At 51.6% G+C, this 15,624-nt stretch overlaps 1 protein-coding gene across 2 annotated transcripts in view; it reads left to right on the top strand.

Annotated features, from left to right (window-relative positions):
* The window catches only part of NMT1 (N-myristoyltransferase 1), a 44,826-nt gene extending 29,202 nt beyond the window's left edge, over positions 1–15,624 (top strand). For both annotated transcript variants that reach the window (XM_016931615.4, XM_063799579.1), the window contains 9 exons: positions 3,263–3,381; positions 5,780–5,871; positions 6,716–6,832; positions 7,970–8,140; positions 8,993–9,101; positions 12,547–12,717; positions 13,305–13,472; positions 14,495–14,632; positions 15,255–15,624. In XM_016931615.4, coding sequence (XP_016787104.2) covers positions 3,263–3,381; positions 5,780–5,871; positions 6,716–6,832; positions 7,970–8,140; positions 8,993–9,101; positions 12,547–12,717; positions 13,305–13,472; positions 14,495–14,632; positions 15,255–15,275 — 1,106 coding nt within the window. In that variant the 3' untranslated portion in view covers positions 15,276–15,624. The remainder of the gene's footprint in view (positions 1–3,262; positions 3,382–5,779; positions 5,872–6,715; positions 6,833–7,969; positions 8,141–8,992; positions 9,102–12,546; positions 12,718–13,304; positions 13,473–14,494; positions 14,633–15,254) is intronic.

Genomic DNA, 15,624 nt, shown 5'->3' with positions numbered 1-15,624 from the left:
CCCTTTCCCACTCATGTCAATGGAAGCAGTATCCTTTTCTGTCTTTGGTCAGTGGAATGCAGTGTGGCCACTCTGTTTTAAAAAGTCACTATCAAAGGGAGGATGTGCACTCACCTGGTTTCCATGGGTCCCAGAGAGAAGCTTCCCCTCTCCTTGGCCTTTGTTTGGTTTAATGTTTTCCGCATCTCCGACATTCTCATTTCTCCGAAGTCCTTCACAGTTGCACCGCATTGCTTAGTTTTGGGTCTTTGATGTTTGATGTCATGGAGAGAATTTTGAGGGAGGAGTGTGTAGAAAGAAACCCATTGAAAGCTCAGGGTTTTCTTTAAACTTCCAGATTCTTTTAAAGCAAGTTCGAAGTGTCATCCTTAGTCATTTATTGGTTCATGTTGGCCTTGAGAGAATCAGCTGCATTCTTGCTGTGCTCTGCAGAGCAGCCTTCCACCCCTGCTCAGCAGGAGGTACTCAAAGGCCGTTGTAAGGGAGAAGGCAGGCTGCTCCCCACAGAGCAGGACAAGCAGAGGCCATGATGCTGGCACCACACCGAGGACAGCACAGGAGCCTTGGGCTGCTTCTTGGCATCGAGGGCACTCCACAGTGGGAGTCTAGTAAAAGTGGCTGCTCCCTTTTCAGTGTTTCCTGTAGCTCTACTTTTTCACACCCACCCTGCCCCACATAGTCCACCTGCAGCCTGGCTGATTCCTAATTATCCTTGAGGTCTTGTCGTTAGATATTTCCTCTGAGAGGTCTTTCCTGACACACACACACACACACACACACACACACGTCCCCTGACACACACACACACACGTCCCATAGCACCCTGTACTTCATTCTTACTGGCCCTCACCATGCCGGGTAGTATGTGCATCCTTGCTCGTCTCTTTGGTGTCCATGATGGTGAGGACCTGTGTCTGTTTCATTCGCCAGCCCCTGCCACAGAACTGGCACATTCTAGGATTCAGTGAACACTTGGTGAAGAAGTGAGTGAATGGAAGTGCCTGTTGCGTGTAGGACCTAGTAGCCAGCCTAAATGAGAAGATTTAGCCTTGAGGTTATTTTAGTACAGTAGGGAAGACCATCAGTATTCTTGGCCATGGAAATAATTCAGAGGGAAAAAAAGAAGGTTCTGAAGTGTATAGGAAAAGGTATAAATTCAATACAAGTTGGGAAATTAGCACCTAGATAAGACTAGAGGGTCTGGCCCTCAGTTTTGTAGGCTCAAAAATGTTTTTTTAATATACATAGCTGTCAGTTGGAAGCGGATTGACTTAAACAAATTCACAAGAGCTACTTTATGAATAATCAAATGGTGGGTTTTGGCTGGGCGCCGTGGCTCATGCTATAATCCCAGCATTTTGGGAGGCCAAGGCAGGAGGATCACTTGAGTCTAGGAGTTTGAGACCAGCCTGGGCAACAGTGAGACCTCATCTCTATGAAAAATAAAATTAGCCAGGCGTAGTGGCGCATGCCTGTAGTCCCAACCACTCGAGAGGCTGAGATGGGAGGATCGTTTGGGCCTAGGAGGTCGAGGCTGTAGTGAACCAAGGTTACGCCACTGCATTCCAGCCTGGGCAACAGAGCAAGACCCCATCTCGCCGGTCATGAGTTTCCTAACTAGGGAAGAAAAATATGACCTCTCTCCCAAGCAAACCTGTTGGGAAGCCTGATTACCAACAGAGCAGGCTGCTTCCCTGGTGTGTGTCCCTGCACTTTCCAGATCCTGACCTGCAGCACGTGGATAATGACTCATTTATTTACTATTTCCCCAGAAGATGGTATGTCTCATGAGGACAGGGACTTGGTCCTTTTTCCTGCTGTACACTAGGGGCTGGCATGGTCACTGAGTCACTGGTGCACGGTTGGTGCTCAGTAATGTGTCTGATGGAAGAGGGTGAGATGATCAGTGCCAGCGGTGGTGTCGTGTGCTGCAGCCTGATGCAGCCCTTTCCACCACACTTGCCCCACAGATTATCATTCTGGGAAGGTCTAGAGCTTCCTGTTACATGTTAGAATGAAACGTTTGGACTTTGGGAGGCCGAGGCAGGTGGATCACTTGAGGCCAGGGGTTTGAAACCAGCCTGGCCAACATGGTGAAACTCCATCTCTACTAAAAAAAAAAAAAAAAAAAACACCAAAATTAGCCAGCGTGGTGGCGGACACCTGTAATTCCAGCCACTCGGGAGTCTGAGGCAGGAGAATTGCTTGAACCAGGGAGGTGAAGGTTGCAGTGAGCCAAGATCGCACCACTGTACTCCAACCCGGGTGACAGAATGAGACTGTCTCAAAAAAAAAAAAAAGAAAAGAAAAGAAAAAAAAATATGTGGGATCAGGAGTCTGAAAGTCAGTAAAAGCATGAATTGAGTGCCTAGTCTATACAGAGCCCTTTGCTAGGAACACTGTTACTGGGTTGGTCCCTTTTGAAGACTCCATTTTCCAAAATGCACTAAACATTGCATTCTTCCCAGTGTAAACATGAGTGAGCCCATTGTAGAACCGAAATCATCCCAAGGGCCAGAATTCAGTGGTGAATCTCTCAGCATATATGAGTCCGATTGAGCTCTGGATAGGAATGAGGGCTGTGTCTTTGGAGCACTCCCCACATGCTCCCACAGAGGAGGGGCCTATCCTGCTCAGGGAGGGGATGTTGTGTCAGGGTGACTTCCCGGCAGCACTGTGTAGACTTAGTGATTCAGCCCAAAGGCACTTGCAGGACTCTAAACACTGAGGGCCTGAGTTGGCAGTAGCAGTTAACTGGCTCACGCTGCTGAAAGCCAAGGCTGGCAGGGCCACGATTGAGCCTGGCGCCTAGAAGCCATCATCTGGTTCAGAAATGGGCCCAGTACATTGTTGTTGCTGTTGACACAAAAGCAGCCTTGTTGTGACTCCCTACAAACCCATCCAGACTGATGGGCCTGGGCCAGGGCCCTGACAGCACTCTTTACACCAACCAGGAGGCAGGAAGCCAAATTACTAAAGATAAATGTCTGTCATTCAGTGACCCAAGGGAGATTTAAATGGATTTCCAAAACACGAACCACCTTGGATCCCAGTGATTGTCCTGAGGTTTTGCCATGAATTGGCCCTCAGTTAGGGGCTAAGGGTAGCTGGAAAGATGGTTTGCAGTTGCCAAGCACAGAATGTTCTTCAGATAGAGGGCTCCTAGGGACAGGAGGAATTTGCTCTGGTTGAGTTTTGAACTGAGCCCTTTACTGCCCCGAGGGGGCAAAGGGTGAGGCTCACAGCTGTGCTCTTCTTTCAGGCGAAGTGGTGAACACCCATGGCCCCGTGGAGCCTGACAAGGACAATATCCGCCAGGAGCCCTACACCCTGCCCCAGGGCTTCACCTGGGATGCTTTGGACCTGGGCGATCGTGGTGTGGTGAGTGGGCCCTCAGAAGGTTACACCTGCGGGTAGGAGCCACTTTCACAGTAAGCCCTGCAGTCTCACCTAGACCACGTTTACTCGAGCCCTAGAGAGCTGAGCCAAGGAGGTCTGAACAGACTCCCGTCTGTAACTTCCTGGGGCATGGCCAAGACTCCACATAAATAGCTCTTAGCTTTTCTGGCAGGTTGGAAGTTAACCTCTGTAGGTCCCCGATGTGGATACCTGTTTTTCATTTATTCTTTTTTGTTCATTCATTTCCTTATTTTCTTTCTAGTCTGTCTCCTGACTGGAGCAGCTGGGGCTGCTAAATGAGGCCCTGTCCTCCCCTTTCCACCCCGGCCACCCAGAGCCCCTTGTTTTGACCTGAGGGATTTATTTCCCTTATAAAGAATGATGAAAATGTCGCCGGTCGTGGTGGCTCACGCCTGTAATCCCACCGTTTTGGGAGGCTGAGGCAGGCGGATCATGAGGTCAGGAGTTTGAGACCAGTCTGACCAACATAATAAAACCCCATTTCTACTAAAAATACAAAAAATTAGCCAGGTGTGGTGGTGTACGCCTGTATCCCAGCTACTCGGGAGGCTGAGGCAGGAGAACCTCGTGAACCTGGGAGGGGGATGTTGTAGTGAACTGAGATCTCACCATTGCACTCCAGCCCAGGTGACAGTGCGAGACTCTGTCTCAGAAAAAAAAAAAAAAATGTCAACAGAATTTTTTTTTTTTTTTGAGATGGAGTCTCGCTCTGTTGCCCAGGCTGGAGTGCAGTGACACCATCTCAGTTCACTGCAGTCTCTGCCTCCTGGGTTCAAGCGATTCTCCTGCCTCAGCCTCCCGAGTAGCTGGGATTACAGGTGAGTGCCACCACGCCCAGCTAATTTTTATATTTTTAGAAAAGATGGTGTTTCACCATGTTGGCCAGGCTGGTTTCGAACTCCTGACCTCAGGTGATCCGCCCATCTTGGCCTCCCAAAGTGCTGGGATTACAGGCAATGAGCCACTAGGCCTGGCTTTTTTTTTTTTTTTTTTTTTTTGAGACAGAGTCTGGTTCTGTTGCCCAGGCTGGAGTGCAGTGGCGCGATCTTGGCTTACCCCAACCTCCACCTTCCAGGTTCAAGTGATTCTCCTGCCTCAGCCTCCCAAGTAGCTGAGATTACAACCATCTGTCACCATGCATGGATAATTTTTGTATTTTTAGTAGAGATGGGGTTTCACTGTGTTGGCCAGTCTGGTCTCGAACTCCTGACCTCATGATCCACCCGTCTCGGCCTCCCAAAGTGCTGGGATTACAGGCATGAGCCACTGCGCCCAGTCTTTTTTTTTTTTGAGATGGAGTCTTACTCTGTTGCTCAGACTGGAGTGCAATGGCACAATCTTGGCTCACTGCAACCTCCACCTCCTGTGTTCAAGCAATTCTCCTGCCTCAGCCTCCCCAGTGGCTGGGATTACAGGTGTCTGTCACCACGCCAGGCTAATTTTTTTATTTTTTAGTAGAGATGGGGTTTCACCACATTGGCCAGGCTGGTCTTAAACTTCTGACCTCAGGTGATCCACCCACCTCAGCCTCCCAAAGTGCTGGGATTACAGGCTTGAGCCACCACACCGGGCCAACAGAATTTTTTAATACCAAAGTTGGGCCAGCAGATGGAGATAGCTAAGAAGGCAGAAAAAGGCCTTTGTGGCTGGGTGTGGTGGCTCACACCTGTAATTCCAACAATTTGGGAGTCTAAGGTGGGAAGATCGATTGAGCCCAGGAGTTCAAAATCAATCAGCCGGGTCAATATAGTGAGACTGCCCCCCCTACAAAAGAAAAAAATTTAATAATTAGCCGGACATGGTAGTATGCACCAGTAGTCTCAGCTACCCAGGAGGCTGAAGTAGGAGGATCGCTTGAAACCAGGAGTTGGAGGCTGCAGTGAGCCATGATCACACCAGTGCACTCCAGCCTGGGTAACAGAGTGAGACTCTATCTTGAAAAGAAAGGAAAAAAGGCCTTTGTTTGGGCCAGATGGTAAAAAATCAGACAAGGTGGGAAATAGCAGTGACTCTCCGTGGTAATTCCTTGACTAGCTTCGAGAGTCGTCCCTCTATAGCACTTCACAGAAGTTGAGACCAGTGGCTCTCCATTGTTGATGGCACAGAGTGATGAAGTGGTTGGTTAGTTAGGTGGCATTCTCGGTCTGCCACTCTACCACGTGATGGCTCAGTTTTCTACTATAACTAGGGTGTTTGCTCCAAGACTTCCTACCATGCCAGGGGGCAGAAGGATTTGTGAGACTCCACGTCGTTTTTGGTAGTTTGCTTCATCCTTCTGAAAAGCCTAGAGCCCCAGGGTATTGGAGTTGGTCTACTACCTGGCAGAATACCTCCAAGTGAGCTGCTTATTTCTTTACAGCTAAAAGAACTGTACACCCTCCTGAATGAGAACTATGTGGAAGATGATGACAACATGTTCCGATTTGATTATTCCCCAGAGTTTCTTTTGTGGTAAGTTGTAGGGGCTTTCTTGAGGTTCTTGAGAGGAAGGCATAGAGCAGATCCACCAGAGGGCACCAGAGTTTTCATCCCTGCCAGGGGCCAACCTTTGAATGGCAAATTAGTGTGTCATTTTTGAGTTCCTGCATCTGAAGGACACTTGCTTTCATTAGCACTTAGAATTGCAGCCTTGTTTAAGACAATTGACTGGGTGAGGGAGACCTTCGTAGAGCTGGTACCCAGGGAAGAGGTATTCATTGTCTGGTGACTTTATATAAGAAAGGAAGGGGCATGAGACCTACTAAGACTGAAAGAAAAGAAGGCACATTTTCTATCTAGTTCCTGAGCATGCTCAGTTGTATAGCCTTGCCTGGCTGAGCCATCCACCTGCCCAGGCCACGTTTAATATCCAGGAAGAGAGAGGCATGGGCCGAAATGGAGAGGGACTACCTGAAAGGGAAGGAAGAATTTGTACCAGAAAGAGGGAGACAGGATACCAGAGCTCCAGGGTTGCCACAGTCAGCTCTCAACCATGGGACCCACTGGCCTCTGAACCAAAGATGCCAGTACCTTGGTTCAAGCTGTCAAAGTGAACACACAGAAATTGGATCAGGCATGAAATCCTCAGTATGATAACCTTGGGTTGGATGAGTAACTAGGCCAAATGGGATGAGCAGCCAGAAATGGTGATGGCTCGATTCTGTGTGTCCAGGAGGGCTTGGCCCTAAAGAGAATCCAGCTATTAACCCTCAGGGAGGTGGTAGCACCAGGTCCAAACCAAATTTGGCTGTGGAGCCCAAGCGGCTTGTCCAGCCTGCCGGCAAGCAGCACAACCACCCCAGCCTCTCTTTTCCAGGGCTCTCCGGCCACCCGGCTGGCTCCCCCAGTGGCACTGTGGGGTTCGAGTGGTCTCAAGTCGGAAATTGGTTGGGTTCATTAGCGCCATCCCAGCAAACATCCATATCTATGACACGTAAGCACCTGCACCTACCCCCACCCCCCACAACACCGCCATCCTGCTTGGTCTGGGAGGGAGGAGAAAAAGGCTGCACAATGTGCCCCATGAAAGGAAGAGGGAAGGTTTCAGGAAGGGAGGATGCCCAGGTGCGGGGACTGCAGATTCATCCTAGGAACCACCTGTTCTGCTCAGAGTCCCAGCCAGCTCCCTTGTTTGTGGCCCAGGTTGGAAGGAGCCCACCCTGAGGCCTGGTGTGCCTGCTCAGCAGAGGCTTGTTTTTGTTTTTGTTTATTATTTTTTACATTTTATAGAGGCAAGGTCTTGCTATGTTGCCCACGCTAGTCTCAAACTCCTGAGCTCAAGTGATCCACTCACCTCTGCCTCCCAAGAGTGTTGGGAATATAGACGTGAGCCATTGTGCCTGGCCAGAGGCTTTTCTTAGTCTCACTCTGTTGCCCGGGCTGGAGTGCAGTGGTGCGATCTTGGTTCACTGCAAGCTCCACCTCCAGGGTTCAAACGATTCTCCTGCCTCAGCCTCCCAAGTAGCTGGGATTACAGGCATGCGCCACCACACCTGGCTAATCAGAGGCTCATTTTTGAACGCCTGTACCAGTCACACATGGAAGCACTTGAACAGCAGCAGAAATGGGCCAGAGCGAGTGTGACCCAGATTCAGATGGTCCTTGGGGCCTGTGATCTCTGCTCTTCATTTTCCCTGGAAGTGTTGAAACCATCTGCCTGCCACAGTCTTCAGGGCTTATTACCAGCTGTGTTCTTGAGGGAATCAGAACCCTTGAAACCCTAGAATTGCCTTGACCTGCCCCGTGGGCTCCCTGTGCTGCTTCCCTGCATGCTAAAGGTGGGATTTCCCAGCCAACTCCTAGGGACTCATCAGGGAGATGCTGGTGGTACCTTCAAATAAAGGTGTTTGCTTGGGTCCCACCTTCCTTTGGAAATAGATTCTGTTGAAGTGAGGCAGGCTTCTTGCCTGGTGGAGTGTGGTGGGGAGTCCCAGTACTGAGTGCAGGTGGCAGCTAAAAGTACACCCGTGCTGCAGACCTGGTCCTTCTAGGTGTGGCTGCACGTGCTTGATGGGATCACCATTCCCTTCCCTGTTAAAAACCTTGTCACCTGGATTTTTCCCCCTCTTAGAGAGAAGAAGATGGTAGAGATCAACTTCCTGTGTGTCCACAAGAAGCTGCGTTCCAAGAGGGTGGCTCCAGTTCTGATCCGAGAGATCACCAGGCGGGTTCACCTGGAGGGCATCTTCCAAGCAGTTTACACTGCCGGGGTGGTACTACCAAAGCCCGTTGGCACCTGCAGGTAAAACTGTCTTCCTGTAAGGCCCCAAAAATACGGGTGTCTGCACTGTAGTTGAGGAGCATGTGACACTGTGAGTCACAGCTCCGCCCTTAGCATCCCACCTCTGGCGTATCTGGTAAGGCGGGCACTTGGTGCCTGCAGGAGCCAGATGGGGAGCATGGAGAGGGCGGGAGGGTTGTAGGGATGGCAGACTGGCAAGTCCCTGCCTTGTCTGGAGGGCTCTTGGTGTCTGCTGGCTGCTGCCATTTGGAGATGGTGGGGGGCGGTACTGGTGGTTTGTTTTTGTTTTTAGGGATGAGCCCAAATCTGGATTTTTATGGGAAATGTCCTAAAGTTTTAAATGGTTGGCTCAAATTGTTTTGAATATTATGTGCACCAAATAGAGCAAGTCAGCTATGTGATCTAAGGGCAACCTCTGCCTTAGAAAGTTGTTTAAAACAATTGAATAATCTCTCCCTAGAGAACTTTAAAAGTAAAAACACCAGGTGTGAAAGCAGAAGGGGAGGAGGGAGGAGGGTGAGTGCCTCTGCCATCATCTTCTGGGCATGACTACAGTCCTTTTCCGTTGACTTGATTCTAGGAGTGAGGATTGGTCTCCCCAGACAACCGCTGTAGCAAAGGAATAGTTTTTGAAATTGAGCAAGAAAAATAGGGAGAAAGAAAATCCAGGAGGAGCTTTGGCAGCACTCACTGTGGGGAGGGGGAGGCTGGAGAGCAGGGTGACACCACTGACTCCGGAGGCACCTGATGTGTCTCTCACGCCACCTGCTGGCCAGCTGGGGTCTCCCTGCCATTGTCCTTGTAATAGGGATTGGCCAGAACCCTGAGGACAGGACATTTGTGTCCCCACAGGTATTGGCATCGGTCCCTAAACCCACGGAAGCTGATTGAAGTGAAGTTCTCCCACCTGAGCAGAAATATGACCATGCAGCGCACCATGAAGCTCTACCGACTGCCAGAGGCCAGTGCTGCCCCGGGTGGTGGGCAGGGGGCAGAGAGGGCAAGGAGAGCCTGGCTGTCAGCAGGAGAGAAGGGCTCTGGGTGGAGAGGGAGCTTTCTCCTACTGGAAAAGCGAACCAGCCCATAGTCTTCAGATTTCCTGGACTTTCTATTTCTGTTATCTGAAGCAGGATTTTATTTTAGTTTAACTTTCTCAGTTCCTCTGAGTCTGTGCCTGGACTAGCTTCTCTGCCATCTGTTGAAAGGCTCAGAGAACACCTATTCTCTGTAATTTTAGCCTAAGTAAAGCATAAATAGAATGATGAATCCACTTAGTGAACCTTCATACACACGGCAGCGCGTTCCAAAGCCCAGTGCAGATGCACTACAGGGTCTGTGACGCCCCTCTCCCAGGTCAGGTAAAGGGTGACCTGAGCTTGTGAGGGATCCCCGATTTCTAATCCCAATTTCCCCACCCAGATTTGGCTGAAGGACTGGGCAACCTTAAAGTGAGCTGCTTTTCTGTTCTGGGTCTCAGTTTTCCTAGTTTCCCAAAGAAACAAATGCTCCAACTGTGGCTGGCTTCAGGTAGGGATTCTTTTTTTTTTTTTTTTTTTTGAGACAGGGTCTCATTCTGTTGCCCAGGCTGGAGTGCAGTGGCACAGTCACAGCTCACTGCAGCCTCGACCTCCCAGACTCAAGTGATTCTCCCACCTCAGCCTCCCAAGTAGCTGGGACTACAGGCGTGTGCCGCCATGCCCGGCCAATTTTTGTTTTTATAGAAACGGGGTTTTGCTGCCAGGCGCAGTGGCTCACACCTGTAATCCCAGCACTTTGGGAGGCTGAGGTGGGCAGATCACGAGGTCAGGAGACCACGAGGTCAGGAGATCAAGACCATCCTGGCTAACACGGTGAAACCCCGTCTCTAGTAAAAATACAAAAAATTAGCCAGTCGTGGTGTGGCGGGTGCCTGTAGTCCCAGCTACTTGGGAGGCTGAGGCAGGAGAATGGCATGAACCCGGGAGGTGGAGCTTGCAGTGAGCCAAGATCACGCCATTGCACTCCAGCCTAGGCGACAGAGCGAGACTCCGTCTCAAAATAAAAGAAGGCTGGGCGTGGTGGCTCATGCCTGTAATCCCAGCACTTTGGGAGGCCAAGGCAGGCGGATCACGAGGTCAGGAGATCGAGACCATCCTGGCCAACACGGTGAAACCCTGTCTCTAATAAAAATACAAAAAAATTAGCTGGTCGTGGCGTGGCGGGCACCTGTAGTCCCAGCTACTTGGGAGGCTGAGGCAGGAGAATGGCATGAACCTGGGAGGCGGAGCTTGCAGTGAGCCAAGATCGCACCACTGCACTCCAGCCTAGGCAACAGAGCAAGACTCCGTCTCAAAAAAAAAAAAAAAAAAAGAAGGCCAGGCGCGGTGGCTCACACCTGTAATCCCAGCACTTTGGGAGGCCTAGGCGGGTGGATCACGAGGTCAGGAGATCGAGACCATCCTGGCTAACATGGTGAAACCCCGTCTCTACTAAAAATACAAAAAAAAATTAGCCGGGCGTGGTGGTGGGCGCCTGTAGTCCCAGCTACTCAGGAGGCTGAGGCAGGAGAATGGCGTGAACCCGGGAGGCGGAGCTTGCAGTGAGCTGAGATAGCGCCATTGCACTCCAGCCTGGCCGACAGAGCGAGACTCCATCTCAAAAACAACAACAACAACAAAAAAAGGATTTTGCCATGTTGCCCAGGCTCATCTGAATTCCTGGGCTCAAGTGATCCACCCACCTCAGCTTCTCAAAGTGCTGGGATTACAGGCATGAGCCACTGTGCCCATCCCAGTAGGGATTCTTAAAATCCCTTCTCAGGCCGGCGGTGGCTCACGCCTATAATCCCAGCACTTTGGCAGGACAAGGCGGGTGGATCACGAGGTCAAGAGATTGAGACCATCCTGCCAACATGGTGAAACCCTGTCTCTACTAAAAACACAAAAATTAGCTGGGTGTGGTATGTGCCTGTAATCCCAGCTACTTGGGAAGCTGAGGCAGCAGAGTCGCTTGAACCTGGGAGGCAGAGGTTGCAGCGAGCCGAGATCGCACCATTGGACTCCAGCCTGGCGACAGAGCAAGACTCCGTCGCAAAAAAAAAAAAAAAAAAAGGGGGGGGGAAAGAAAGAAAAAATCTCTTCTCTTTCCTCGGAGTGCTTCTTCCTATTGGTCATCAGTGCACACAGTCACTGCGTTCCTGCTGACATGAGGCTGCCTGCCTGGACTCCTCAGCCTCTAAACAGGATTGATCACTCTGAAATCAGGCTAATCCACCTAGTGATTGGGGTCATTAGTGTCCCATCTTGAGAGACTGCTGCAGTACCGTTAGACACTGCCAAAAGCACAGGCTTGGGGGACTGTGGTATGTCTTCTCCCTTCTGTTCTCATGACAGATCTGCCTTGCATTCTAGGCCGGTGGGCAGGCAGGCAGAGAGCATTCTTAGAGTGCTGCAGCGGCAGAAGAATGTCTCACCCATGTCTGGGTGGAAACCCCAGCATGGCTGTGTTTTCAGTCCAGGATTTGAGGTATCATTGTGGGAGCTGCCATGTAGAATGAGGTCATTGAGCGTTCCCCTAAAGAGACGAGGATTCAGCAAGGAATTTTAGAGGCTGGAGGTTCTAGAACTGAAGTTTTAAAAGCAATTCCTGCACTGGGAAGCATTGTGTCAGGCACTGACTGAGGCCTGTAAACTGTGACACCACCCTGTTTGCAGATTGCCCCAAGCCCACCTTTGTGTATCTGAGCCTCTGGGGATGTTCTACCAGCCCCGGTATTTGCTCCACAGGATCACATGGTTTCATTCCACTGAAGCATTTTTCTAGCAAAAGCAGCTGCCAGGTGGGACGCTGACTGGGGATAAAATCCTGGGAGTATGCTGCTTTTCTTCTGAATTTAACCCACAGCCGTGTCTCTCTGGGAAGTACTGGTGTAATAGTGTCTGGGTGGGCAGACCCTGGCTGGGCCCTGGGGTCTGTCCGCGAAGTGCTCTAAGTCTAGCAGAGAAAGAGCAGTGAGTGTGGGATGGCATCAGTCACAGTTCAGTGAGAAGCCTGTGAGGACTGTTGGGCTGCGTGGGCAGAAGGTACAGCTAGAAAGGCCAACCTGGCCCAAGGGTAGAAATTCTTGTCCTCTGGGGTGGGGAGTTTGAAACAAGGGTGGAAGCATGAAGGGTTGTGTTTTCTTAGAGAGTCAGCCTGGGGCCATGTAGATGGTTGATTGATGTAGCAGTCTGAGTCTGCCTGGACTAGGAGGGAAAGGGCCAGAAGATACGGAAGAGGCAGGCCCTGTGCCTGAGGAGATATGCACGGGGGTGCAGGGAGCCGCCGAATGACCAGGGATTCTCTCTTGAGGGCCTGATCTGTCCTTGCCATGGATAGATCCAGGGTGATCAGCTCATCTCACTCCATCTCTTCTGTCTTGCCTCCAGACTCCCAAGACAGCTGGGCTGCGACCAATGGAAACAAAGGACATTCCAGTAGTGCACCAGCTCCTCACCAGGTACTTGAAGCAATTTCACCTTACGCCCGTCATGAGCCAGGAGGAGGTGGAGCACTGGTTCTACCCCCAGGAGAATATCATCGACACTTTCGTGGTGGAGGTGAGTCAGGGAGTGGTGTTCCAGGTCTCTAACGCGTTCCCAGAGAGGCACCCCCCTGAGTGGCCGGGTTCCCAGGGCTCGAGTGTTGGCACCTTAGACTTCCTTGACCATCCGTGTTTGGTCCTCCCTAAAAACAGGGAGTTGGTGCTTGAATTTGCTGAAAAGATACCTCTGGATCTGGCTTGAGCCCTTTTCCCCCTCTGCCCCACTTTGATAACACAAAATAGAAAGAACTGAGCCCCGCTTAATCCTTCAGGAAAGCCTGCAATTCCCTGCCTGTCCCAGCTTAACCCAGTGCTGACCAGACATAGGAGACACAGTCTGGGGGGATGTGAGCTGCAAGAAGAGGTCCCTGGCGGTGCCCATGCTGGGAAAGAGGTCTGGCAGGTTCAGCCCACGATCACGGCTCTGTCCTCAAGTGCCCTGAGCAAATGTCCCTCCTCCTCCCCACATGTCCTGTTGCAGTTTCCACCCATTTATCTAGAGGGGCAGAGCTGACTGAAGGTGGAGTGAGAGAAACATTTTGTTCCCGGGCCGCAGTGCCACTGTGCATGCTTGACATTGCCTCTTTATTGCCTTCCCTTCAGAACGCAAACGGAGAGGTGACGGATTTCCTGAGCTTTTATACGCTGCCCTCCACCATCATGAACCATCCAACCCACAAGAGTCTCAAAGCTGCTTATTCTTTCTACAACGTTCACACCCAGACCCCTCTTCTAGACCTCATGAGCGACGCCCTTGTCCTCGCCAAAATGGTGAGGAGCAGACCGGGGGTCTCTGGAGATGTGCGGGGAAGGGGCAGTGGAGCCATGGTGAGCACAGCTCCCGGGACGCAGCCTCCCATGGGCTGGAGGCTCTGAGTCCTCCTCATCTGTTCTGCTTAGGCAGGGTTCCCGCAGTTTTTAGCCAGAAACTCAAAACTTGGAGGGAACAAGGAGCATCCGAAGTGAAGGCATTGAACTCCTCCTGATTCATTTCAGTGAGTTTCGTTCTCACAGGAGGCGCCACCAAGGAGCCTGAATAGCCAGGCCTTCCCTGGGAGGACAGGGCTTCTCCTCACAGCTTTCCCAGCGTGGGAAAGGGGTGATTGCTGTCTGTCGTGGTGAGTCATTGGAGCGTCCAACTGCCAGCAGCGGATGGCGAGCCCGTCTGTCAGTGCTTTGCTGTGGGTTCTGGTAACCTGTGCCCAGCCCAGCCCAGCCTGCTGTGGGTTCTGGTAACCTGTGCCCAGCCCAGCCCAGCCTGCTGTGGGCAATCTGGTCCCTGCCCTGTGAGAGCTTCTGCTCCAGTTGGTGAGGTTTAGGAAGCATCTTCACAGTCTCCAAGCAACACAGCAGGTGTCATACAACATGAGGTGCACTGAGGGCCTGAGAGTTGGGGCATCCATGGAGTAAGGAAGCAACACAAACCCCACGTAGCTGACCAGAGCCAGCTTCTCAGAGGAACGGGCTCAGGGTTTGGACTCCAGAGAGGACTGTGGAAATTACTAGAGTTTCAGGGAGGCATAACCAGGAATAGCAAGAGCCCCGGCCTGGACACCGAGTACATATGTGTACACTCCGAGGGACACTGGGCAGAGGCCAGGCTGGAGGGGGCGCTCAGAGTGTCCTGAGAACCACCCGGAGAGCGGGGATTAACGTGGAAGCAGCGGAGCTTCTGAGGGAACCTTGTTCTTGTGGCTGCCCACAGGACAGCTTTGAAATGGCAGCAAAGGGGTAGGAAGGAGGCTGTCCCCACCTGTCCTCACCTGTTCTTGTTTGTCCCTGCTGCTTTGCAGAAAGGGTTTGATGTGTTCAATGCACTGGATCTCATGGAGAACAGAACCTTCCTGGAGAAGCTCAAGTTTGGCATAGGGGACGGCAACCTGCAGTATTACCTTTACAATTGGAAATGCCCCAGCATGGGGGCAGAGAAGGTAGGCGACGCACAGCCAGAGTCCAGGCCGCCCGGCCCAGGGTGTCCATGTCTCCAACAGAAACCGGGCCATGGGTTGAGGAGACAGCCGCAGTCTGGGTCCTTGTTACCTCGAGTTGAACCTTTGAAAATGCCCTCCCTCTGCTGGCCAGACCAGCAGGTCAGCGTTCCCATCGCAGCAACTGGTGTGAGGATGGCAGAGGGGACAGAGCCACACAGTAGCACGAAGATAATCTCCAATGAGGCCTTCCCACTTGAGGGAACCGTGGAAGTTGAGTTGCCCACGGTTTGCCAGGAGGGTAGGGCTGGGGGAACTCTGAGGAGGTTTCCTCTCCTGAGCTGCTGCCCTCTTCTGGCATGACACTTTCTTAGCCCTTCCTCCCCCAGTGCCACAGGGGACATAGGGATGAGCTGGAGCGTGGGCCAGTTTTCCCTGGGAGGTCTGATGGACGTGTGAACCCTGGTGTGGAGGTTGAGTGTGGGGCCGGCTGGGTGTGAGTCTGCTCCCACAGCACAGGCGGTGGACCCGGGCCCAGCCACTTGGAACTTCAGGGATAGGGGGTGTGGGAGAGTCTTTGGGCCACTGTCAACTCAGCTCTGCCTCTCCCTGTTGGCTTTCCTAGGTTGGACTGGTGCTACAATAACCAGTCACCAGTGTGATTCTGGATAAAGCCACTGAAAATTCGAACCAGGAAATGGAACCCCACCACTGTTGGTCCAATTTTCACACATGTGAGAATCCCTGGCAAAGGGAGCAGAACTGAACCGGCTTTACCAAACCGCCAGCGAACTTGACAATTGTATTGCGATGGCGTGGGCTGCGTGACGTGGGCTGCGTGATGTCACCTCCGGTCGTGTCTCTGGTCTCCGTGTTTTCCAGTTAATTACATCCTCATGCAGCCGTGATCAAGGGAGTGTAACTGCTGAAAACTAGCTCGTGATTGGCATATAATGGAGTTAACGGGTGAATAATAAAAGTATATATATATATTA

Source organism: Pan troglodytes, chromosome 19 (genome assembly GCF_028858775.2).
Source record: "Pan troglodytes isolate AG18354 chromosome 19, NHGRI_mPanTro3-v2.0_pri, whole genome shotgun sequence".
Classification (NCBI taxonomy): domain Eukaryota; kingdom Metazoa; phylum Chordata; class Mammalia; order Primates; family Hominidae; genus Pan; species Pan troglodytes.
Note: the sequence above shows the minus strand (reverse complement) of the source record. Positions and strands in the feature narration are given on the sequence as shown.